Raw genomic sequence first — 27,814 nt, forward strand, 5'->3', positions numbered from 1 at the left:
CGGCGAAATAATACTTGTTCCGCCAGTTTACACCGAACAAGTGCCACGAGTCAGGGTGAATTGGCATTACTTTGAAAGCAGAGGAGATATCTACTTTTGCAAGCCATGCGCCTCGTCCGGCTATTTTAATCATGGTTATGGCTTGCTCGATATCATGGTAGTTGAGAGAATATTCTTCGAGAGGGATGAGACTATTGATGCTCGGATATGGAGAATTATGGGGGGCTGAAAGGTCTATTATCAACCGCTTTTTTCCCGAGAATTTCCTGGTAGCCACGCCTATAGGGCTGATGCGAAATTTGTCGAACGGGGGAGCCTCGAAAGGGCCTATCATAAACCCGGATTCAATTTCTTTTTTAATTAGTTTATCTACTACTTCAGGCTCCGCTAAGGAGGACTGAAGATTAGCGCAGATAATGTTTTGTGTGGGATGACTTTCTACGCCGGGTTTAAAGCCTTGGTTGAGACCTGTCAGCAAATAATTTGTGAAGTTGACATCTGGGTGGTGTGATAATTCCTTCGCCAGGCGGAAAACATTCACAGGAGTCGAGAGATAGTTTTTTGCATTTTTATTTACAGATTTTTTGACTGGGCAAACCACGCGGGCGTGTGCGCCGCCACAGTAATCACAGACGTGGAGAAAACGACAACGTTGTCTTGGGCATCTCCCTTCATTGACGTTTCTGCAAACTTGTCTGTCGGGTGCCGTGTATGGTGCTCTGATCGAACAATCTTCTCTTGCGGGTCGCGGAACGTAACTTGTGGATTTTATGGCATTTTGCTCTGGGCAGGGAGGGATCGATGGATTGATTTGGGGGCATGCCGTGGTGACATGGCTTGTGGATCTGCAGATTGCGCAGGAAATGTTTCTACACCCGAGGAAGACTCGGTTATGGAGATCAGTGTCCAACGCTCCCCAATAGGGACACTGATTCCACTGGGAAACGCGGACGGCGCATTTTGCGGAAAACAATTTATGGTAAGTATAAAAATGACTACCCCCATAAGACAACGCGAGCTCCGCTATGATGGCAAGATAATCATTTAGCTCGCGCCGTCTATGGGGGAAAGTCGAGCATATAATTTCTGTGTAGCGGCTGAAAGCGATACAGAATTCGGCCAGTGATAATGTGCGTGATGTAACCCGCGAATTATTTTTTAGAGTGACTGAGATATCGCCACAGTCCACTTGGCGATTGGACTCGACTGGGGGAAACAAGGACAGGAGAGAACCCAAATCTACGTCTGCACCTGCGAGGATTTGGGCTCTGATGTTGTTCGTCACTGGAGGAGGTTCTGCGGCAACTGCATTCGGAGGGGCTGGCTGAGGAGTGGCTGAGAAGAGAGAGAAAGGAGAGCGCACTTGGAGTGGGTTAAAGGGAGGAAAAGTCGGGGCTGTGGCCGATTGCGGAGGCATCCTCGCGCAGAGATCGGCCCCCGGGATAGAAGGAGGAGGAATGGGAAGAGCATAGTGAGGAAGAGGAAGGGGAAGGAAATGCGCCGGCGATTGACCAGCTAACGGAGGCATCCTCACGTTAGGGTGAGCACCTGGCGCTTGGGAAGGAGGAAAACTGAAAGAAGTAGAAGGGAAGAAAAACATTTGGGGATCTTGTGTCAAAGTAGAATTGCTGAGATCTGGAGCATGAGGTACCACGGTGGGAGGGGCAGAGGAGAGGAGTTGACCCGGAAAGGTTTGGCGCCCTTCCGCGACTGGATCCGGGGCGCGGCCCAGGCTAGCGGAAGGTCTGCGACGACGTGGCGCGGGGGCGGGGCCCGGCGCTGCGGGTGAGGAAGGTGTAGACGCTGCGGGACGAGCGATCGGGACCCGGCGGGCCTTGCTCGTCCTAGCCGATGAGTTTGGAGCTGAAACAGAAGGGTGAGAAGATTGTAAGGTGACATATAAATCAAACAACTCTGCTTTTTTCATCCTGCGGGAAAAATTTGCATCTGAATTAATTAAGGCTTGTCTCAGCCCCTTAACTGTCCACTTCCCTATGGGAGGGATGTTTGGGGGCGCTGAAAGGTGGGAAGGCGCAGAGGAGGACGATGAGGAAGAAGATGAGTTCCTCGCTGGTGGTGGTGAGGGAAGTTTTCGGCGTCTCGGAGTGTGCGGAGAGGATCTAGAAGGCCGGCGACCCCTGTTAGAGGATGGAGGCTCGATGTTGTTAGCTGCTGGAGAGGAAAGGGCCGCTGGATCAGCGGTTTGCGACAGAGACATCTCCGTGCTGAACGAATCATCGTCGGAGGGGAAGAGCTCTAACTCGGACATGACGGCACGAAGGCGGAGTCCGATGCTGAGAAATTTGTCATGAGACGGGAGGTAAGGGAAGGCTTTATTTATACTGGCTTCTTCTTGTGCTGATTGGATGATTACCTGAACATGCTCCTCCCGAACTTTGTTACATAAAACTTCATTTAGATTCAATTTCGATTTTCGATTCCCGATTCAATTCTCGAGTCGACTCAATGAATATAGATTTAATACAAATACTATATTTATAAAAAAGAACATTGAACATAAGTTTACAAGTGATTAATGAATAAAAAGAAATTGAGAGCCACAAACGTGTATATTAAACCCTTTTGTTTTAGGTACACTCGGATACATTGAAACGGAACCCATCTCTATGTATGCAATGAATAGACAGGATTTTGATGCAAGATGAAAAATGTATGCTGAAAAAAAAAAGAACAGTTGATCATGCCTTGATCAAACAGGATCAGGTTATTTTATGTTTAAGATAAAACAATCATAAAATCTTATAGCATTAGCTGTAACATGGAGGCTGCAAGCCTATGAACAATGTAGGAAAACTAACTAATACTGGCTTTTAGGTGATAGTTCACCCAAAAATAAAAATTCTGTCATCATTTATGAATGTATTCATCATGTATACATGTTGAACACAAAAAAAGTGTTGTCAGGGATTATGCATTCCAGATGAGGGTGGGGAGATCATTCCACCAGCATGGAACCGTGAATGAGAATGTTCTGGAAAGTAATTTTTTTGGCTCTCTGTGATGGTACCATGAGCCGTCGCTCATTGACCGATCGTAGGCTTCTGGTAGGGATGTGGACACGTAGGAGTTAGTGAAAGTTGCAGGGAGCTGAGCCTGTGGTAGATCTGTAAGCCAGCGTCAATGCCTTGAACTTGATGCGAGCAGCGAGTGGTAGCCAGTGCAGAGAGATGAACAGAGGAGTGACGGGGGCCCTTTTGGGCTCGTTGAAGACAAGACGAGCTGCAGCATTCTGAATCATTTGTAAAGGTTTAGTTGCACATTATGGAAGTCCAGCCAGAAGAGCATTGCGGTAATCAAGCCTAGATATGACCAGGGCCTGGACGAGAAGTTGTGTTGCATGCTCAGTAGGGGTGGGGGAAAAAATCGATTCTTAGATGCATCGCGATTCGGACGTGGACGATTCTGAATCGATTCACAAAAGTCAAAAATCGTTTAAAAAAAAACCAAACTAATAATTTTTTTTTCTAATAACGTAATATTGACGGAACGCAAAATGCGTTCCTATAAAGCGGACGTGCAGTGCGCGGACAGTCTGTGGCGTGCACATAGAGATGCGCATATAACAGAGACGCACACATAACAGAGACGCATGATGGCTGAGCGCCAAATTCGAACAGCACCCTCTTTGTTAAAAGCTAACGTATGGCAAATTGGCAATTTCATTGTGACCTATTTAGTATTTTTTGTATGAGAGCTGCTTTCTGTATTGTTTAGTTTTCACATCAATATGCTGTGTAAACCAATATGTTATACAAACGTTATACTGCGTTCCACAGTCACAGTATGAGTGCAATGCCAGATGTTCATTCACTTTTTTTGTATAAGCTGTTTTTGATTGTGGTATACAGCAAACATTTCAAGTCATAACTCTTTATTATTTAGTTGTGTATAAAATCATACGTAACTTTGTATGTTACTAATTATTCCGAATATGCGCAAGTCCACAATCATCTTTGTATGAGAGCTGCTGGTAAATAATTCTATATTTTTGCTACAGCAAAATGTTTTTTTATTTTATTTTTTATGATTGAGCTGTCTTTGAAATGTGGTCTGTGAAAGTCAGCTGGTCATCAAATATTACTCCAAGATTTCTGACAGACCTTGATGGGGTGATTGATGAATGTAGCTGGATAGTGAAGTCGAGCTGTAGAGACAGATTGGCAGGGAGGCAGAGAAGCTCAGTCTTTGCCAGGTTGAGCTGAAGGTGATGTTCCACCAGACAGCTTGAGATCCGTGCAGCTACTGTGGGATCATCTGGTTAAAATGAGAGGAGGAGCTGTGTGTCATCAGCATAGCAATGGTAAGAGAAACCATGTGCCTGTATGATGTGTCCCAGTCATGTGGTGTAGATGGAGAAGAGTAATTCTCTACAAGTGATGTGTTTAATGTTGTTTTTTTAAGCAGTGGAGTTACCTGAGATTGCTGTATGGAGGGATGAGTTGATGATGTGTGTGAGTGCTAGAAGAAGTGTGGGAGAGATGGCTTGCAGAAGGTGTGAGGGGATGGGGTCTGGTGGTAGGATGACTGGAGAGGAGAATTTTAGATACTTATTCCTCAGTTTAGTGGAGAGAAGGAGGAGAGGTTATTGGCCGTGGGAGAGGTTGGTCTGGGTTCCTGTACGTGTGGAGCTGAGAACTGACTGCTGATAGTTGTTGTTTTGTTGGTGAAGAAGTTAGCAAAATCATCGGCAGTTAAAAAGGAGTTGGGTGGTGGTGGAGGTGGACAGAGGAGAGAGTTGAATGTCTTGAAGATTGATCATGTGTTAGAGGAGCTGTTGATCTTGTTGTGGAAATATGAAGATTTTGCGGCATGAACATCAAAAGAAAAGGAAGCGAGGAGAGATTGATACATACTCCGGTCAGATGTGTCTTTTGATTTCCTGAGTTCGGTCGGGTGTTCACAAAGAACCTCAGATAACCAGAGGTTAGAGGGAGTAGCGCATGCAGGCCTGGAGGAGATAGGGCAGATATTGTCTAGAGAAGATGTTAAAATGGAGCATAGGGTATCCGTTGCGGTATTCACATCCAGGGATGCGAATTGTGAGGGTGAGGGAAGAGAAGATGACACGTCAGAGGAAAGATGGGAGGGAGAAAGTGAGCGCAGGTTTCGTCTGAAAGTAACTGGTAGGTGGGTTGGTGGTTCACAGGTAGAGAGTTTTAGATTGAAAGTAATGAGGAAATGATCTGAAACATGGAGAGGTTTCACCAAAATGTTGTCTGTGATGCAGTTGCGCGTGTAAGGTCCAGTTGGATGCCTGATTTGTGAGTACCTGTGTTGACGAGCTGTTTGAGATCGAATGAGGCTAGGAGTCTGTTGCATCTCTAGATGCATGTTGACATCACCAAAGACTACGAGTGGGGTGCCATCCTCAGGGAAAGAGGACAGCAGCACATCCAGCTCCTCTACAAAGCTTCCCAGTTGACCTGGGGTGGAGATATATGACTACGATATTGATCTTACTGGGAGTTGTAAGTGTAATAACATGATATTCAAATGAGTTGTTATTGCATAGAGAAGAGAGCGTTGAGTATTTCCAATTGTTAGAAATGAGAAGACCTGTACCCCCACCCCTCCCAGACTGGCGAGGGGTGTGAGAGAAAGAGAAGTTGTTAGAGAGAGCAGCGGGGGTTGCTGAGTCTTCTGGACGAATCCAAGTCAAGCCCAAATTATTAAGAGTAAATTGAGATGCAAAGGCTGGAATAAAGTCAGCTTTATTGACTGCTGACATCCACAGAAAGAGAGAGAGATGTGTGTGTGATGAGAGAATGGGATGCAGATTAGCAGCATTGCGCTGCCTTCTGTGCGTGATGAAAGAGCGTTGTTGAGAGACAACAGAAATGTATTGAAAGCACAATGTTGAGTAAGGGTAAATAAGATTAAAAGTGGAAAGGGAAAGGGATAAGAAGATAATTAAGTGCCTTACTGGTGTCCTTGCTCAGTGGAGTCGCACAGGTGGAGTCGATGGTCTTTACCCGAGTCGGTCTTCACACGAGGAGACTGAACGCGAGAGCTGAACGCTTCTGTTGACGCTTCTGCGACTGCGCACAAACTACATAGATATAATGCTTTCAACGCTTGAGTGAGGACTGCTGTCTCGGCCCAGCAATTAGCACAGCAAAAGCAAATAATCCGAAAATGGGAAAAATCGAAACTAGCTGTTGGACAGCGCTACACTTAAAGGGACTGTAAGTAGGAATTTCTCCCATCTAGTGGTGAAATTGTATTTTGCATTCAAACGAATAATGCTCTCCAGCGCCTCACTTTTCCAAATGCGCGTTGCATCTACGGTAGCCGTTATGTACCAAAAAGCTATGACAGGATGTCTTATAATAGCACTTCGAGTTTTCCTTCGGGTGAACAGGTTTATTTAAAACAAACTGAAACTTGAATCAACGAAAAAAAGAATGTTACAGTATAAATTACTGACTGTGAAAAACATTAACTATGGTAGTTAGTAGTAATGCCGCCTTTATTCGTTATATATTTTTAATAATAATAATAAACTTTATTTTATATAGCGCCTTTAAATGTTACTTCTCAAAGCGCTTTACACAGACAAGGATACAATGAGGGGGTAAAATGTTAAAAAAAAAAACAAAAAAAAAACACAGCATGCAACTACCATACAGAGTATACAATCAACCAATACACTGCTAAATCACATAAAAGCAAGTCTAAAAAAATGAGTTTTAAGCAAGGATTTAAAAACACTAAAAGATTCAGCATGCCTAATCTCATATGGAATAGAGTTCCAGAGTTTTGGAGCAAGGGAAGAAAAAGCCCGGTCACCCATAGAGCGCAAGCGAGTTGAGGGAACAGTCAGAAGGCCAGAGTCAGAGGAACGGAGATCACGCCTTGGAGTATAAACAGTTAAAAGTTCAGAAAGATACTAAGGTGCTAGGCCGTGCAAGGCCTTATAAGCAAGCATGAGTATTTTAAAATCTATTCGAAACCTGACAGGGAGCCAGTGAAGGGATTCCAAAATAGGAGTGATGTGCTCTCGAGTCCTGGTTCCTGTCAGGATTCTAGCAGCTGAATTTTGGACATATTGCAATTTATTTAGGGTTGAATTCGAGACTCCTGCTAGTAAAGCATTGCAATAATCAATACGAGAGAAGACGAATGAAGTAACGTTACGTGCATTGTTAGATATCATCATCATCCGTGCATTCTCTAACGTTACTTTACTCAATAACGTTAGCTGCTAATCATCAAAGAGCCTGTTTAACTTACTATGAATAGAATAGATAAATAGATATAACTATAAATGTTCTACTGTCTATATAATAAAGTTCACAACCAAGCAATGAAAAAGAAGCTTGTAGTTAAGACCGTAACATTGACTTACCTGTCGAGAAGAAAGCAGGAATCTCTTTTGAAAGCTTTCTCCTGCATTAGCTATCCCGACATTAACCCTTGTTTTTGTAATCTCCGGTCACGTTTCCTTTTACGGTCTATTTTGGACTTTTTCGACGACGAGGACTCCTTATCCTGTGACTCATATGTATGAATGAACGGTGTATAAATAACCGTGCAGTGCAGCCTTTTAAACTTGCCGCGGCAGTGACAAGCGCCTCTCTCTGCTCCGCTTCTCCGCTTCTGCTGACTTCAGTCACGTGACGCTGGCTCTGAACGAAACGCGTTGGCTTAGTACTTTTTGTCCCTCTCTGCTATTATAGTTTTTCAAGATGGCGGAACTACATGGAAGCCTCCGTGGACCTACCCGTCCCATGTATATAAAGATAATAAATTCTTCGTTTACGAGGATTAGTCTGATCATTGGCATAGGTATTTGTACACCATTGAGGGCATATTTATGAATAAAAATATTGATTTTAGATAATAAAATACCTAAAAAGCTACATATTGTCCCTTTAAGTGCAATAAAATTCAAACTGCAATACTTTTCAGACGCGGCTGTTATTTAAAGTAGGAAATATGGTAAGATATTCACACCAAAGTGTATAAGACTTTTAATTAATCTTATTAAAATACAGATTTGTGTGAAGGTAAAAATTTAAAATAAGCAGAGAATCGAAAATAGCCTTACCTTGTGGCAAATAGTAAACTGAGAGGAGAACTGGATAATAAGAGAAAAAAACACTTTGAGCGCTCTTGTTGTATCCACAGACTGACCGCTTGTCCTGTAATTTTTTAGCAAAAGAATAAAATAGCCTGTATTAGCTGTAAATGGTCTTTTCCATCTATGATCGTATAATGTTCATATCATAATGTTCAAAACCAGTGCAGTACAATTCTCTGGACTCTCTAGATCAATCATTATCAGAAAAAGTTTAACTTCTTCATTTGGATGGTTGTAATAGGTTCACTTCAAAATGTGGCCTTGACCAAGTGTCCCCGAAAGCCTATATCTCTTCAATGAATGCTCAGATCTTCTTAAATTCATTATGACAAATCCCAATAACATTGAAAAAAAAAAACACATTTTTCTTTTGTGTGTGTGTGTGTGTGTGTGTGTGTGTGTGTGTGTGTAAGCATGCATTATGGAGTTAACCCCCTGGGGTCGACGGTATCGCCGGCGATACCAGCTCGCTTTTTTTCAGTTCAGTTCAAAAGAAATTAATTTTGCTCTGTGGACTTTGATATTACAAGCAAGTTTCATACATCAATCGATTCTGTTAAATGTGTATTATTTTTGTGTATACTCACAATAAAAACAAAGTGTTGTGCTTTTTGCCAAATAAAGAAAAATAAACGTGATGCGAGTTCTGCCTTCTCTCTGTCAGTGAAGACCATTCTGAAACGCGTCCGAAAATGAACTGTAACTCAGCGAATACTCAGTCAAACAGTCATACAGACACACATGCATGAAGTTTTAATTATCTTCTTTTAAATGAGGTAATTTATATAAAAAACAAATATTCTCATCTTGTGAAATCTGTATTAAAAGAGAGCGATCCCAGTCGAGCTCATTAGAGCTAATTCAAATGTAATGTGAACCCGCCCACGGAGAGCGCGTGCTATTCAAACGCAAATTACTGAGGCAATCCAAGCAAACGCCCCCCATATCAGCTCGAAAAAACACAAGTTTAATCATATCATTACACGTGTTCACACCATCTTGCAGCGCTGTGAGGAATAATAAAAATGGAAAATCTACCTCAGAGTGCGGGTATTGCAGGAGAGAGGATCAGAATATGTAGTACGTTTTTTTTTCCTTCTCAAGTTAATCGCGTTTCTGTGTGAATGAATGAACGGCAGCCGCAGAGATGCGCGCTGTTTACCACAGCTCGCAAAAAGACAGTTTAAATTTAAACTGCATATTAAACTGCAAATTAACATTTATATTTCTTATAATAAAAATGAAAGACCTATGTTACAGACATATGAAAGACAACATTTCGTTGATTAGTTTTGGATAGATTATACATTTTTACTGTAAAATATCTGCCACCTCAAATAAGCCATTGTTTGCCAATATTTGCTCATGTTAAATATAGTATGTTTTGTCAAAAATAATCAAATAATCAATCAAATCCTTAACTTTGAAATATGTATGATAAAATGTATACTTTAGTTTTTACAAAGAAAGATTACACTTGAATTGTTGTTGTAATTGTAACTTTTTTAATAAAAAATATATTTACAAGGTAGATGTAAACAAACTATTAAAAGGTAAATATAAGCCTTTTCTTTAAATAATTTTTATTGTGTTTTATTAGTGACAAATTTGGGGAGAGGATAAATATTCCAAAACTGAAAATACAGTATGAGAATTAACTGCACAATTACTAGACATGTTTTCCTTGGATATTATAGGCCAAATTGCAAGCACAATATGTGAAAAAAAAAAAAAAAAATTGAGATGCTTCCAATTGTTGCTCTTGCATTCTTGTGGCTCAGTGACTCACCTGAATGAATGGCTAATTAAGTATGCAGGCCCCAATGTCTCCAGGTGCGAACCACTAAATATGCATGATCGTTGACGCCCACTCCGCATATTGCCTTTCCAAACGGAAAGTGCTTTGCAAAATTCAAATCAATGTATTGTGTTATGTGAATGATAAGGCAGGGTGATTTTCACTTCATTTTGAAGAAAAAACACTAGGTGATGATATCCATTAGACAAAAGTCTTATTGGCACATATTTAGTATGTGTTTTATGGCCTTATTTCAGAAACTTTAGTTTTTAGTTTTTTCAATAACCATGCATAAACATTATTCTCTCAAAAATGCAGACATGTACATTCTTGTTGCTCACATTTCATGGTAGCCCTGTTTATGCTAAATAGTGTGTCATTTTTTTTTGCCATTAATATGTTTATAAGCAACTGAAAAAAACACAAATGTCAGGGCATGTCAGAATATCTCAAGGACCCCCAAAACACCTTAGACTCCAGAGGGTTAACATGGAAAAACTGGTTTGCGTTAGTGCAGAAAACTGGTGAAAATCAAGAAGTTTGAAATGAAAGTGAGCCAATAAGTGGTCTTCTAGTGCCCTCTGCTGGTCATTCTATATATTAATAAAGTCTTTTCACATGTGCTTTTGCATTCATATTTAGACACAAAAATATCACTTATATAACCATTACTATTATAACACAATCATATTTTGTCAGAGTTTATCACTTCATTTGTACTGATACTTCACATAATTGCTAGCAATGTGGTAAATCATGGTAAATGACGCTAGAAACATGGTAAATCATATCATAGTAAATAATACTAGAATGTGGTGTATCAAGGTAAATCATGTTAGAATCCTGGTAAATCATGGTAAACTATGCTAGAACAGGGTAAATCATGGTAAACTATGATAAATCATGATAAACTATGGTAAATCATGCCAGAATCACGGTAAACAATGGTAAATCATACTAGAATGTGGTATATTATGATAAATCATATTAGAACATGGAAAATCATGGTAAACTATGGTAAATCATACTGGAACATGGTAAGTCATAGTAAATCATGATAAATCATACTAGAACATGGTAACTCATCTATGATGTCAGTGGTTAAATACTTGCTAAATAAAGCATAATTTATTTAATGCTTATGTGCTTAAAAGCCTTAAATGCTAGCCTGGATGCCAGCCTAACTTAGCCCCGCCCACAACATTTTTAGGTCGGGAAGTTCGGTCTGGACTTGATCCGTTGTGGAGCTATTATGCCCGAACAAAAGCTGTTCGGACCAATCAAATTGTCAGGGCAGGCTTTATATGATTATGGACAGATGATCAACAGTAACGCATCACGTCACCAATGAGCACTTGGGTTGAATTTGTTTACAGCAAAGATGACTGCTGCTGGAGAATTGAGATTTCACACTTACAAATAAGTCAGATAGAATAAATGCATATTTGGCGTACTGTACGAGGAGAGGCTACGGGCTCAGTATTCGGCCCGAACCCGGAGTACTCCCCCCGTATTCCAGGCTGTGGAAGAATAGGCCAAGAGTGAGTGAAGGGATGCTGAAAACTGTCAAGGAATGTTAGGTGAGTTGACAGAGTGAATACATATATGCTTCCTCTCATGCTGATAGGGTAGACATAGTAATTGTTTGATGACAAGTTGATTGGATTAATTATTTGAACGTGCTCCTCCCGAACTTTGTTTATAAAACAGCACATTCATTTTAAAAGAGGAACAGAGAGCCGCAATCAAGGTATTTGTCGATCGGAAAGATGAATGAAGAACATACGTCACTTACTCCGTTGCTCTGATTGGTTGTAGGTCTATCCAATTGAGTGCAAAGGCATTTTCCTTGCTGGTTTGTTTGAAACACGCCCCATAATCACAGCCCAATGGAGCAGATCAGACTCACATTCTGACTAGAATCTGAGTATGACGACATCAGGCTACTTAAATGCTTGAACCCCGGTAAAATGCTGCTTGCAGCTTTGATTATTATTATTATGTTGTTGTCGTTACCTTGGATCTTCTTTTTGTATAGAAGAACTTAAATGAAAAGCTAGAAGTAAACGTCAGTTCTGTATAGGATGATCATTTTTATTTGACCTTAAAATTAATTTGATTTAAAAAGAATCTGCTGTAGCATCTTTGTTTTACTCGTTGCTCTAAACATTATTTGATTTAACATTTTGGAATAATTGGAATAATTTTTTTATGTTGGTTTTATTTAGTTTAACTGGTAAAGACCCGTTTTCTTTACACCGAATTTAAAAGCAAAAACAAATGCTGAATGCTGATAAAGTAGCCAAACATCTTTGTTTGGATTGTTGTTGAATGTGTTTTGATTGTGTCTATGCAGTTGTTGCCTTTAACTGCACATGGTTACAGTTAATGTTTTCATTTAAGGTCATTTATGAAGTTTCAAGTTCAACCCAATTTAAAAGCAAAAGGTAAATGCTGATGCTAAATATGTCAGTAACATCTATGTTTGTATTGAATGTGTTTACTGCGCAGTTACTGCCGTTAATTTCAGATGGTTAAAGTTATTGTTTTCAATACCCAAAAGCCAGTTTGGCCTGTTAAATACCAAATAAACATCTTGTTTATGTATAATTTCATTCTTTCTTGTTTGTTGCTTAAAATAAAAATAAAAAAACGAAATCGGAATCGGCCAGTTTGCTTGAAAAAAATCTATCTATCCGTCCGTCCGAGTACCCTAGTAACCACCCTAGAAACCAGCCTGAGTACCCTAGCAACAAAAAAGCAACACCCTAGTAACCACCATGAATACCCTAGCAACCACATGACAACACCATAACAATCGCATAGCAACACCCTAGCAACCACCCAGAGTACACTAGCAAACACACAGAAACACCCTAGCACCCTAATCGAGTACCCTAGCAACACCTTAACAGCCACCCTGAGTACCATAGCAATTGCATAGTAACACACTAGCAACCATATAGCAACACTTTATAATCTATCTATCTATCTATCTATCTATCTATCTATCTATCTATCTACTGTATTTCCTTCAAACTTAAAGCTTTTAAAACTAATTCAAAGTTTCTGGTCAGGCTTTCTCAAGCCAACTCCAAAGTTTGTCTTGAACTTTATTATCTGGTTGTAAATGTTGCTGTTGTAATGTGTGTTCTTGTGTTCAGATGCCGTTGATCTCACACTGGATCCAAACACAGCAAACACTCATCTCGTTCTGTCTGAGGAGAACAGAAAGGTGACGTTTGTGAGAGATAGTCAATCGTATCCTGATCATCCAGAGAGATTTGATCATCATCCTCAGGTTCTGTGTGGAGAGAGTCTGACTGGACGCTGTTACTGGGAGGCTGAATGGAGTGGAGATTATACTCATATATCAGTGACATATAAAGGAATCAAAAGGAAAGGAGAGAGTGATGACTGTGTGTTTGGATGTAATGAGAAGTCCTGGAGTCTGAGACGTTATAATAACAGACTCACTGTCTGGCACAATAGTAACTCCACTGCTGTTTCTGCTGGTTCAGGATCCTGTAAGAGAGCAGGAGTGTTTGTGGACATGTCAGCCGGCACTCTGTCCTTCTACAGCGTCTCTGACACACACACACTCACACACTTACACACATTCACACACACATTCACTGAACCCCTCTGTGCTGGATTTAGACTTCGTTGTGTTAACTCTTCAGTGTCTCTGTGTCACATTAAACAACAAACACACCCTGACTGACACACACACACACACACACACACACACACACACACACACACACACACATTCAACACCACATTCACTGAACCCCTCTGTGCTAGATTTAGTGTTTATAATGTTAACTCTTCAGTGTCTCCGTGTCACACTGTAAAACAAATTACAAAGAAAATGTAAATAAATTACATAAAAATACACACACTCACTAAATTGATATTTTTATTTTTTATTTATATTATGTGTGTTACTGCATTATCACCGTTATTGATATTCATACACTTTATTTGTGCACAATGTGTTATTAAAATCCTTGAGATGATCTGATTAAAACTGCTGGATCTCAAAGGATTATTATAATCAATAATGTGAAATGAATAACACATCATCTATATAATCATAGAGATAACTGTAAAATGAACATTAATCTACTGTCACCTCCAGTATTTCACTGTTAATTCACATGTTTTATTACAGTTTAATCATGTTATTGTAGTTTATGGTCAATAAACGCTTGTTCCTGTTTCAGTCTGAACATGTTTCTTCAGTTGTTGATCTTTGACTGTTATTTTCATTCATGATAAACGTTTGTCACCCTGAGTTTCACTTTTTTTACACGTTTGCTTTTTAATGTCCAGTTTTGACTGAATCACTTTATGAATCTTCATCAAAAGAGAGTTTGGATTGAATCTAATACAGAATAACTGTTGAACAGGAAAGTAAATGAGTCTGGGACAAATAATCAAAGTCAAAGTAAAAAAACACTTTATTTTAATGTGTTAATAATAACTTATTATATATTTAAGTACTGAGTAATATTAAGTACATGCACGTACTATAGGGTTAGGGTTCATTTATAGTTATTACTATAGTAAATACATGTAATGTGTAACAATGACACTGTAAAATAGTGTTACCAAAACTACACTGTAAAAAAATCTTTTTGCTTTGACACAGTTAAGTTTTATTTACTTAATCTACTAAGTATTTGAACAACTTTTAACAACATTTAACAAGTATTACAACTTAAAAAGTTTAGTTGACATAGTTAAAATAGTTGACCCAACAACTTATTTCAAGTAACCTAGACTTGTAAAGTTTAGTTGAAATACGATAACTTACATTTTCAAGCATCTGTACTAAAATTTATGTTCAGTGAACTCAATTTTCGTTCTACAGGGTCAGGGTTCATTTATAGTTATTACTATAGTAAATACATGTTACGTGTAACAATGACACTGTAAAATAGTGTTACCAAAAACACCTGTAAAAAAAAAAAAAAACATGTATCAAGTTTTTATAAATGTACGCAGTATTCGTGTTTGTTTCATATGGTTTTAAAAAACTTTTATATTATTTTCTACAAGTTTAAAAACTGTAATGTGGTTTATGTAAAAATTATATAGTACATATTGTCCTTAAACACCTTTATATGTGAGACTAAATCTGAATTATGTTAAAAAAATATTGCAATTATAATTTTAAATTAAAATAAATAAAAAAAAATGCTCGATCATGTTTATTTTTCCAGGTCAGTTTATTTAAAATTATATCTGGAGAAAACTCAACTAACTAAACCATCTGAGCAGAAAAGAGAAACTAAAAGTCAAGTCAAGTCATCTTCATTTATCCGCCAAGACGACACCATTCTCTCTACACAGACTTTAAACGCGAACCTGTGATCAACGCTGATGGCGTTCACATGCGCATTAAGAATTGGTTCTATAGTTATGTGCATTTGAATATGTGCACAGGTTTGGAATTCCCTACAAACCAAGCCTAAACAAAGTACTGGTCTTTCCTTATAAATTTTGATACAGAATTTAATTTAATTTTATCACTTCGGGGTAGGTACACGAAACGAATTTTTCCTGACAACGCTTTATCTGTAGTAAAGGGATCCTCCATAGGGAGAGACTAGTTGGCACTTCAGCACTGCGTTGTCATCGGGTTCAGGCGAAGGTCCTTCGTCAGATCTGGATACGGCCTGGATCCGGCAGGCTGCGGGAAAACCTCGTAATAAAACATAGAAACTAAAAGAGAATCAACATTGTTCCTCTTGTGGCCGTCAGTCATTATTACATCAGGATTGAAACAACATGAATATATGATGAATCTCTCTCTCTCTCTCTCTCTCTCTCTCTCTCTCTCTCTCTCTCTCTCTTTCTCTCTCTCTCTCTCATTTATTTATTGTGTTGAAATGACCATTAAAGCGGCATTTGCCATAAAAGTGTTTTAACTCAAAATGCATTGTAAAAGTATACAAGTATATATCTATACTTTATTAATAAAGGTTAGTTCCAGTCCTTGATTCTGATTTCAGAGTAACACTGACAGACACTGACTGGTTCAATCACTAAGATTCAAAATGTCAGTTATTAGCTTTATTTCACATGTAAGTTGCATCAAATGAATGGTTGTTGTTGTTTTCAATGGAAAGAGTTTCTCATATCCCCAGATTAGTGTGTGAAGTCAAGTCAAGTCAAGTCATCTTCATTTATATAGCGCTTTTAACAATGTAGATCAGGGATAGGCAACTCCGGTCCTGGAGGGCCACTGTCCTGCAGAGTTTAGCTTCAGCCCTGATAAAAACTCACCTGCCTGTATCTATCTAGTAATCCTGAAAACACTGATTGCCTTGTTCAGGTGTGTTTAATTGGGGTTGGAGCTAAACTCTGCAGGACAGTGGCCCTCCAGGACCGGAGTTGCCTATCCCTGATGTAGATTGTCTCAAAGCAGCTTTACAGAGATAAATGTATAATTTAACGTAAGATTGTTTTGGCTTTATAGCGGTTCTTTGATAAAGTTATTTTCCAGCTAAAGTTAGTTTTGATTGATTCGCTTCCGTCGCAACGATCATTTGTTTTTAAATTAGGGCCGCCAAGACGACACCATTCTCTCTATACAGACTTTAAACGCGAACCTGTGAGAAACGCTGATGGCGTTCAGATGCGCATTAAGAACGGGTTCTATAGTTATGTGCGTTGATGTGTGCAGGTTTGGAATTCCCTAAAAACCAAGCCTAAACAAATTACTGGTGTTTCCTTACAGTTTTGATTCAGAATTTTATTTTATTTTATTAATTCGGGGTAGATACGCAAATTGAGTTTTCCCGACGACGGTTTATCTGTAGAGTGGGAAAGGGATCCTCCATAGGGAGAGACTAGTTGGCACTTCAGCACTGCATTGACATCGGGTCCAGGCGAAGGTCCTTCATCAGATCTGGAAACGGCCTGGATCCGGCAGGCTGCGGGAAAACCTTGGGATAAACAAAGACACTAAAATTAGCGTAGATGCCATTCTTCTCATGATGTAACAAGTACATCAGGATTTATGGGAAGTGTTCCCGGTTCCAGCTGACCTAATCTATGCAGCCTAATATTGAATTATAGAAGTCTATAATGTATTATGTGAACGCTATGTCAAAGAGATGTGTCTTTAATCTAGATTTAAACTGACAGAGTGTGTCTGCTTCCCGGACAATTGTAGGAAGGCTGTTCCAAAGTTTTGGTGCTAAATAGGAAAAGGATCTACCGCCAGCAGACGATTTTGATATTCTAGGTATTATCAACTGGCCGGAATTTTGAGATCGCAATAGACGTGAAGGAGTATAATGCGTTAAGAGCTCGCTCAAGTACTGCGGAGCTAAACCATTTAGTGCTTTGTAAGTAATCAGCAATATTTTAAAATTGATGCGATGTTTAATAGGGAGCCAGTGCAGTTTTGACAGAACCGGGCTAATATGGTCATACTTCCTGGTTCTGGTAAGAACTCGAGCTGCTGCGTTTTGAACTAGCTGTAGTTTGTTTATTAAGCGTGCAGGGCAACCACCCAGTAGAGCATTACAATAATCTAGCCTTGATGTCATGAACGCATAAACTAATTGTTCCGCATTTGTCAATGAGAGCATATGGCGTAATTTAGATATATTTTTAAGATGGAAAAATGCGGTTTTACAGATACTAGACACGTGACTTTCAAATGAAAGATTGGTATCAAAGAGCACACCCAGGTTCCTAACCGACGACGAAGACTTAACAGAGCAGCCATCAAGGGTTAGACAGTATTCTAGGTTATTACGTGAGGAAGTTTTTTGTCCAATAATTAGAATCTCTGTTTTTTCAGAATTTAGAAGTAGGAAATTACGAGTCATCCAATTTTTTATATCAGCTATGCATTCTGTTAATTTAGTGAATTGGTAAGTTTCGTTAGGTTTTGAAGAAATATAGAGCTGAGTATCGTCGGCATAACAGTGGAAGCTAATTCCATGTTTCCTAATGATATCTCCTAAGGGTAGCATGTACAGAGTGAACAGCAGCGGTCCTAGTACTGAGCCTTGAGGTACGCCATACTGAACTTGTGATTGATAAGACATCTCTTCATTTACTGCTACAAACTGATAACGGTCAGATAAGTATGATTTAAACCATGCTAGTGCAATTCCACTAATTCCAACATAGTTTTCTAGTCTATTTAAAAGAATGTTATGGTCAATGGTGTCAAACGCAGCACTAAGATCGAGTAACACTAATAGAGAGACACAACCACGATCGGATGATAAGAGCAAATCATTTGTTACTCTAACGAGAGCAGTCTCAGTACTATGGTATGGTCTAAATCCGGACTGAAAATCCTCGCAGATATCATTTCTTTCTAGAAAGGAACATAGTTGTGAAGATACTGCCTTTTCTAGTATCTTTGACAGAAAAGGTAATTCGAGATCGGCCTGTAATTGACTAATTCTGAAGGATCAATTTGCATTTTTTTAACAAGCGGTTTAATCATAGCCAGCTTAAAGTTTTTTGGTACGTATCCTAGAGACAAAGACGAATTAATGATATTAAGAAGAGGATCTATGACCTCTGGAAGCATCTCTTTCAGTAGCTTAGTCGGTATAGGGTCTAACATACATGTTGTAGATTTAGATGATTTAACGAGTTTAGTAAATTCTTCCTCTCCTATAGCAACGAATGAATCAAATTTTTCCTCAGGGAGGCTACAATGCACTGCCTGATGCGATACTGTAGTAGACGGTTGCATAGTTATAATTTTATCCCTGATATTATCAATCTTATAAGTGAAGAAGTTCATAAAGTCATTACTGCTGTGCTGCTTGGAACCTTCGGTGCTTGAAGCTTTCTTTTTCGTTAGTTTAGCCACTGTTTCAAATAAATACATAGGATTATGTTTATTTTCTTCTAATAGGTTTGAAAAATAAGCAGATCTAGCAGCTTTTAGAGCCTCTCTGTAAGCAATCGAGGTCTCTTTCCATGAAATGCGAAATACCTCTAGTTTTGTTTTCTTCCAGTTGCGCTCCATTTTTCTGGCTGCTCTCTTAAGGGCCTGGATTAAGTGTGCTCGTTGTACCACGGCGTTGGATTATTTTCTTTAATCTTCTTTAAGAACGTGAACATGCCCCATTACAAGATCAGTGTGTGTTGTTAATAATGCGCTGTTTTCCCCTGTGCAATAACAGTGAAGATGAGAGTGATTTGTGTGGAGAAATGAAGCAGATGTTGACTGGAGTAAAGTGTGAGTTCTGCTCTCGGTCTCATATCTGGTGTCGTCAGACCTCAGGTGTGAATAAAGCTGAAATGAATGAAATACTCAGCTGATGTTTGTCTCTCTACTGGAATCACACACAGATCTAGTTTAGCAGAAGGAAAATCTAATGCAAGTGTTGCTGGAGGAGAAAGAGGATAATCACTGTTTTGACTAGTTGTCTGTGAAGAACTCAATATTCTTATTGCTCTTTGATGTCTGAATGTTAATATTAGTTTTGTGTGATTTGTGTAAATTGCAAAATAATAGATGAACAGAAAATTATTGCTGTAAAGTTTTGACATTTGAAAGGCCGAAGCTGACGAAAGGTAAATTGGTCAGAAAGGAGTTTACATATTTATATACTGTATAAACACATATGTATAACCTCAATATATTTATTTGCATGTTTTGCACTTATTAAGATTTTGAAATGAAAAGGGTGAATCAGTTTAAACCATCCATTAACATCTAATGATCAAAAACACAACGCTGACAAAACAGATTACAGTCAAATAAACAGACTTACAAAGAGTAACAATCAATTCAGCCTTTATTTCAAATTCACCTCATTTACAAATATTACATAGAACATCCGTTCTGGTAATTTATCATTTCATAAACAGAAAACACAGCAGATTATCAGAGATCAGCATTAAATCTCTTTCATCTGTAAAGTGCATCAAAGTTGAAGAAACTCAACATGTACAAATGGAAACTGAACTCACACACAGTTTTACTTCAACATATTTGCTTTGGGATCTTGAATTATTACATATAACATCAGATTTTCATTGAAGTTTAACATCATTATTTTGTCCCTGTAACTAAAGTAAATCAGTTTGACCTAAATCAAAGATCAAGTTAAAATCAAGCGGAGCGCAGAGGTTCATGTCCTCCATCACAAGAGTTTCACTTCAACATGAGCTTAGAAAACACTCACAACTTAATGTAGGTGTACACCCAGAGTGTGCACATATTTCTTGATATGTAGCCCCTACGATAACATGAAGAAATCCCCCAAAAATATTCTCATCCAATCGCCCACAAGAACTTGGACATAGACTCGGCCAATCAATGACTTGCATGCGGGTGCACTGGTGAATGAGACGAGAGGAGAGGGCGGGACAAGAGCGAGGTGAAAAAAAGAAAGAAAAAACAACAGAGAAGATGGCGGCGTCCGAAGAGGTCCCATGCTGACGGAGATTTCGGTATGATAATTCAGTAAATAACAGTTTAGCTCTTAGTTATTGCGGGTGCTACATGTTTTGGTCTGAGCTACGGAACTGTTGCGGTTTGAGTGGCGTGTGTAAGAGCGGAAGACTCCACGCTATCAGTACTGAAGATTCATCCGTCGTCATATCATCAACAAGTATAGTTCGCATAGTGCGAGGCAAACGTTCTCGCTAGGTAGTGCAAAGTGTTGATTATTCAGCTATACTACTAGCGCGTCGCCAACGTTGGAAGCTTGTCACACAAGGAAAGGAAGACAACCAGCCAGTTCACTGCTATAGCCCTGGACGTGTCTGTGGCTCATTTCACCTGCTCTCTCTCTCTCCCTCTGTCTCTCACGCCATTGATACATGGTGCGGTTGATGGATAATAGGCTACCCTGCCACACATGGCTCCACCATTGTCACGCGATAGCAACGCCCTCGTGATGGACATGTTCTATTAATTGGTGTACGGTCGGCACATACGTAACGTGGACAATCCGAACCAAAAGGAACATTGAACTGAGGTTGGTCATGGAGTGTTGTTAAGTGTATTGTGTGAAACTGTTTTTGAGGTTACCGTTGACCTGAAGGTTACTGTACAGCATATACTGCTGTTATTTAAATATATAGTTTATCTGCAGTGTATTTAGATACATGCTGATGTTGTTAAGTAAAACTTTCAAAGTGTTATTGAGCCACTCTGGTGAAGCGGATGTTAATACAAGGGTTTGAACATTTTATGGTGGTTACAGGTTGATAGGGAAACCATTCCTAACGTTTTACATTTGATTTATAATTTTTTTTTTTTATATATATATATATATATTTTTTTTTCTCAGTATTAGAATACTGGTACTTAGTATAATAAATAACCACTCATTTCTCAACGTTTACACTATTGTTTTATTGTGAAGTTTTTCCATCTCCCCTGAAGTAGGGGCGTCTCATCCTCTGTCTGTAAAGTATAGTAGTTAGGGGGAATACAAGTTAAGTCACACACACTGACGGTTAGGCTACTGATATTCTGCACTTTAGGTCTCCACCGTGACAGGTCCAAATCCTAAAGCCTAAGCTATTGTGCTCTATTGAGCGGACAGAGTAGACACGAGATTAATAGGTCTGGGGGTTAGGGACTTAGATCCTCTGATTTCCAGCCATTCAGGGGAGAGTGATTTACCCCTACTAAACGGACGTTGGTCCCGTCCGCTACATATTGGCGTCACAAACAGGATCTACTTTTTTTGTAGCTTTATAGTTTATGCTCCATGGCTGAGATGGAAGAGTTAAGGAAGCAATTTAAGGATCTCCAGGAAACAGTTACAGCTCAGACAGCTAGGCTGGGGGAACAAGCGGCACTTCTTGATCAAGCCAGACAAGATCAGAGGGAGGCTCTGTTGATGGCTAAGACTGTAATCGAACAGCAGGCCAAGACCCCCACGTTTTTGTATATTCCAAGAGAGAGAAAATGTTCCGATTTCACCGGTAGCCCAGCCCAAGGTGAACCATGCGTTGAGGAGTGGATAGCATCCATGAAGTCTAGCTTCAAGATAGCCAGGGTTCCAGACGAAGATAAAATTTAGTTGCTCAGGCAGCACCTCAAGGGTGAGGCTAAACTGACAGTTAAGTTTCTATTAAGTGAAGAAAATACTGATATCACAAAAGTCTTTGAAGTTGTGGAGAAAACGTATGGTGACAAGGTCCCTGTTGGTGCTCGCCTTAGAGATTTTTATGACAGGAAGCAAGGCCCAGGTGAAAAGATACGTGCCTATGCTTATGATCTTCAGGAGAAACTGCATAAGCTGAAACAGCGAGACCCAGAGCGAGTTCAAGATCCAGACAAAATGCTGAAGGAACAATTTGTACTTGGGCTAAGAGATGACTTCTTACGGCGTGAAACAAAGAGACAGGAGAAAGCGCAACCAACGCTGTCCTTCTTTGACCTGATGCAAGCGGCCATCACGTGGTCGGAAGAAGAAGAGGCCCCTACAGCTGCCAGAGGCCCAGTGCGAGGAGCAGTTAATGCAGCAGCTGCTGAAGAAGCCTCTTCTCCACTGACCCTGACATCACTATACGAGGCTATCCAAAACCTTGCTGCCCGTCAGGAGGAACTCTACAAAGCAGTTCATGGCAGGGAGCAGGCTGCAATGCCCCCTAGACCTGCTAGACCCCCTCTAAGAGACGACGAAGGGCGACTCATTTGCTATTCCTGCAATAAACCTGGTCACACGAGCCGCACGTGTCGGCAGAGTAAACCAGCCGAGCATAGAGCAAGGATGGCAGCCGTTGCTACAACAGAGTGTCAAGCCGAAAATGACACACAAAGCCCTAGTGGTTTGGTTTCAGCTGGCATTAAAGCTGTTACCCAGACCAGCGAGAGGGACTCAGCAACTTCGGTTGGTGCATTTGGGGAGTGCTTCACAATTGATATTTGGATAGATGGTGTAAAGACCAGCTGCCTTTTAGACACTGGTTCTGAGGTCACTACCATTCCAGAGAGTTATTTTAGGGAACATTTCCAGGGGACCGAGTGCTGTCTGTCACCAGCTAAATGGGTTCGTCTAACAGCGGCTAATGGCCTTGAAATTCCAGTGGTCGGGTCTCTGGAGGCGGATATTGAGTGTATGGGCAGGCTGTTGAAGGGTCGGTGTGTTTTTGTGCTGAAAGACAGTTGCAACGGACGGATAGGGTTCGTAAAAGTTGCAGGAAAGCAAGCTGTCACCATTCCCCCGTTCAGTGAAAAGGTGATCGAAGGTCGCTGTAGGATACCACCCAGAGCAACATGTAAAGTGCTGGTGGAGGCGTCTGCCAGTGTCAGTCTCCCTCGTGGTCTAATGGTGGCAAATGTTCTGGCCCAGGCTACTGAGGGGAAGGTCCCAGTGCGCATACTCAACTCAAGTAAGAAGACCATCACATTGTTCCCAAGATGCAGAGTGGCAGAGTTGAGTAAACCCAACGTGATCGTACCAAGGGAAGTAGTGTCCGTGGAGGAGGTGAATGGAGAAGTGTACGTGAGGAAGGTCAGCCGTGAAGAGGTCGAGTCGGTAGAGGGGGATGGACCACTGTCTGTTCCGGTACACGCAAATCTCGAGGGTCTGACGCCACCTCAGGTGCAAAAGCTGGACAATCTTCTCAAGAAACACCGGGATGTGTTCTCAGAGCATAAAAGCGATTTTGGGTACACCACCACGGTGACTCACCGTATTCAGACTGGAGATGCAAGGCCGATTAAGCAAAGGCACCGGCGTATACCTCCACACATATTTCAAGAGTTTAAGAAACACGTGCAGGACTTGGTCGCACAGGGGGTACTCAAAGAAAGCTGCAGCCCGTGGGCCTCCCCTGCAGTAATTGTCATTAAGCCAGACCAATCTGTACGGTTCTGTTGCGATTACCGTAAGCTAAACAGTGTCACGTTGAAGGACGCCTACCCGCTCCCGAGGGTTGAGGAGTCCTTGGATGCCCTTGGAAAGGCGAAGCTCTTCTCGTCGCTAGATTTGACAGCAGGGTATTTTCAGGTGGCTGTTCATGAAGACGATCAGGAGAAAACGGCTGTTACCACCCCATTTGGCCTGTACCAGTGGACTAGAATGCCATTTGGTCTTTGCAATGCCCCTGCCTCATTTCAGAGACTAATGGAGGTAGTCCTAGGCGATCTGGCGTTCGACGTGTTACTGATATACCTGGACGATGTCCTGGTCTTTTCCAGCGATTTCGATAGCCACTGTGAGAAACTGGACGTAGTATTCACTCGTCTGAAGGAACATGGGCTTAAGCTTAAACCGAGCAAGTGTTTCCTGCTAAAGTCAGAAGTCAAATTCTTGGGCCATATTGTTTCTGTGGAGGGTGTCCAAGTGGACATGGAAAAGGTCAAAGCACTCCGTGACTGGCCGGTGCCCAGGAGTACAAAAGATGTGCGGCAAGTGGTGGGGTTTATGTCATATTACAGGCGTTTCGTCCCGAACTTCGCCCAGTTAGCAAAGCCGTTACATTCTCTAATGGGAAAGGGCAAGAAAGAGAGTGGAGGCCAGTCTGTTCCCTTTGTGTGGAGTAGAGAGTGTCAAGAGGCCTTTGATAAGCTAAGGGAGCACCTTATGTCATCTCCGGTACTTGCGTACCCTGACTTTTCACTCCCTTTCACCCTTACCACCGATGGGAGCCTTCTTGGGTTGGGGGCAGTGCTCAGCCAGCGGCAAGAGGGGGTGGAGCGCGTGGTCGCCTTTGCTAGTTGAGGTCTCCGGGGTTCAGAGCGGAATGACAAAAATTATAGTGCATTTAAGCTTGAGTTACTAGCCCTTAAATGGGGAATAACAGAAAAATTCCGGGACTTCTTAATGTACTCTAGATTTGTTGTGGTGACCGATCATAATCCTCTGCGCTATCTCGAAACAGCTAACCTCGGGGCGGTGGAGCAGAGGTGGGTCGCCCAGTTAGCAGAATATGATTTTGAAGTGCATTATTAGCCGGGGAGGGAAAACACAAATGCGGACGTGCTGTCTCGGCTCCCTCGAGCACAGGAGCCTGAGGTCAGCGACACTGAGAAAGACTTTCTGGTCATTCAGGCTGAGGAAGTGCGTGCCTGTCTATGGCCTGGACAGAAGACAAATGCAAGAAAGCCTAGTGTGCAGGTGGCTTCACAAGCTGCTGTTACAGCGAAGGTTACAGGATATAGCTGGGAGGATCTTCAGCAACTTCAGGCAGAGGATCCTGTCGTGGGCCCTATAGCAAGGGCAATGAAATGTAACGCGAGGCCCAAAAAGAATCAGTTACAGGAAATGGCTCCAGAAAAAAAAAAACTGGCCTCACAACGGGATCGACTGAGCATCCGTCATGGTGTCCTATTTCGTAGCATTTATGACCCCAGAGATGGTGAGGAGGTACACCAGTTAGTATTACCAGAGGCTCTGCGGAAACATGTGTTCAGTATGGAACATGAGCATGGGGGTCATTTTAGTCAGAAGGGTACACTTGCGCATATGACACGCAGTTTTTACTGGCCCTCAATGAGCAGAGATGTACATGAGTGGGTGAAGCAGTGTAAGCGTTGTGCACTTGCCAAAGACGTATTTCCAGCTATCCGAGCCCCATTGACATGCACTAATGTGACCACACCTCTGGAGGTACTGGCCATGGATTACACCCGATTAGAGGTGTCTGTGGGTGGCTATGAGAATGTGTTAGTCATGTCTGACATGTTCACACAGTTTACGATGGCTGTACCCACGAAAGACCAGTCTGCTAAAACCACAGCCAGGGCCATTGTCAAGCACTGGTTTGTGTATTATGGCTGCCCCTCTAGGCTTCACTCAGACCAGGGGCGCAGCTTTGAAGCCAGTGTCATCAAAGAACTCTGCCGTATCTATGGCATCTCCAAGAGTCGTACAAGCCCATATCACCCCCAGGGCAACGCTCAATGCGAGCGATTCAATAGAACGATGCATGATATGCTCAGAACTTTGACGCCAGAGAGGAAACGCAATTGGAAGGAGTATCTTCCTGAGCTTGTGATGGCTTATAACAGTCATGTTCACTCCTCGACGGGATACTCCCCGTTTTATCTCCTCTTCGGGCGAGATGCACGACTGCCTCAGGACATTCTGGGGGGAAGAGACTTGGAGCCCAGTGACATTGACAATCTCGATGATTGGGTCCTCGACCACCACGAGAGGCTGAAAGTGGCAGCAGAGGCGGCAGGGGACGCCGCTCGGGATGCATCCCGGCGACGCAAACGGCTCTACGATCGGAAGTCACGCGCTGCACTTGTCAGATCGGGGGATCGAGTACTGCTAAGGAATCATCGACCAAGGGGAAGGAACAAGATCCAAGACAAGTGGGAGCCAGAGCCATATTTAGTTGTCAAGCAGAACCACCCCGACTTACCTGTCTTCACAGTCAGGCCCGAAACTGGGGGGCCGTCAAAAGTAGTGCACCGAAATCAGATGAAGCATTGCACCTTTCAGACACCTATTAGAGAAGTAGTTGCTCCCAGGCACAAGAGAGCTGCATCTGATTCAGACACAGACTCTGTAGGATTAGTTTGCATTCCTCGTACCCTTCACAAGGCAGCAACATCAGGCGAGAGTATGGGGGCTAGTCAAGGAGAGCTGCGGGATGTTGAGCCAGAGGCAGTCTTGGGTGGTAGCCTGGGGGAGGTATCTGATCATGAAAATGGGGGAGCCTCTAATGCTAGCTCTGGGGAGGGGTCTGTTATAGGGGATTTAGTTGAGGATGCGGATAACTCGGAGTCAGATAATGAGTCTGTAATAGTGAGACGCCCACAGAGGAACACTAGGGGTCAGTTACCTGTTAGATATCGGGAGGGGTATGTTCTGAAGTGAGCTCCTTTTCCTTTGGTATGTTTTGTTTTGTTCTGTGATTTTGTTTTACACTAATGAAAGTCTAAAAGAAATGAATGCATGTGTACTTCTGTTCTAGATGTATCGATGTTACACTGTATGAAAAAAAAAACATGGACTGTGGGTTAGCAAGGGACTCAAACATTGAAGTCTATGATGTGGCAGGGTTTGGAAGGGGGGAATGTAGGTGTACACCCAGAGTGTGCACATATTTCTTGATATGTAGCCCCTACGATAACATGAAGAAATCCCCCAAAATATTCTCATCCAATCGCCCACAGGAACTTGGACATAGACTCGGCCAATCAATGACTTGCATGCGGGTGCACTGGTGAATGAGACGAGAGGAGAGGGCGGGACAAGAGCGAGGTGAAAAAAAGAAAGAAAAAACAACAGAGAAGATGGCGCCGTCCGAAGAGGTCCCATGCTGATGGAGATTTCGGTATGATAATTCAGTAAATAACAGTTTAGCTCTTAGTTATTGCGGGTGCTACATGTTTTGGTCTGAGCTACGGAACTGTTGCGGTTTGAGTGGCGTGTGTAAGAGCGGAAGACTCCACGCTATCAGTACTGAAGATTCATCCGTCGTCATATCATCAACAAGTATAGTTTGCATAGTGCGAGGCAAACGTTCTCGCTAGGTAGTGCAAAGTGTTGATTATTCAGCTATACTACTAGCGCGTCGCCAACGTTGGAAGCTTGTCACACAAGGAAAGGAAGACAACCAGCCAGTTCACTGCTATAGCCCTGGACGTGTCTGTGGCTCATTTCACCTGCTCTCTCTCTCTCCCTCTGTCTCTCACGCCATTGATACACAGTGCGGTTGATGGATAATAGGCTACCCTGCCACACATGGCTCCACCATTGTCACGCGATAGCAACGCCCTTGTGATGGACATGTTCTATTAATTGGTGTACGGTCGGCACATATGTAACGTGGACAATCCGAACCAAAAGGAACATTGAACTGAGGTTGGTCATGGAGTGTTGTTAAGTGTATTGTGTGAAACTGTTTTTGAGGTTACCGTTGACCTGAAGGTTACTGTTGTGTGAATTTCATTCACAAGCATATACTGCTGTTATTTAAATATATAGTTTATC

The 27,814-nt window shown here is 41.5% G+C and overlaps 1 protein-coding gene across 1 annotated transcript in view; it reads left to right on the plus strand.

Moving 5' to 3' along the window:
• LOC311080078 (NACHT, LRR and PYD domains-containing protein 3-like) overlaps window positions 1-14,137 on the plus strand; it is a 42,702-nt gene extending 28,565 nt beyond the window's left edge. Inside the window, exon 7 of the mRNA XM_084109843.1 lies at window positions 13,067-14,137. Coding sequence (XP_083965969.1) covers window positions 13,067-13,626 — 560 coding nt within the window. The 3' untranslated portion in view covers window positions 13,627-14,137. The remainder of the gene's footprint in view (window positions 1-13,066) is intronic.
• The last annotated feature ends 13,677 nt before the right edge of the window (window positions 14,138-27,814 follow it).

The sequence above is a fragment of the Abramis brama genome, assembly GCF_963993115.1.
Source record: "Abramis brama genome assembly, chromosome: 1".
Classification (NCBI taxonomy): domain Eukaryota; kingdom Metazoa; phylum Chordata; class Actinopteri; order Cypriniformes; family Leuciscidae; genus Abramis; species Abramis brama.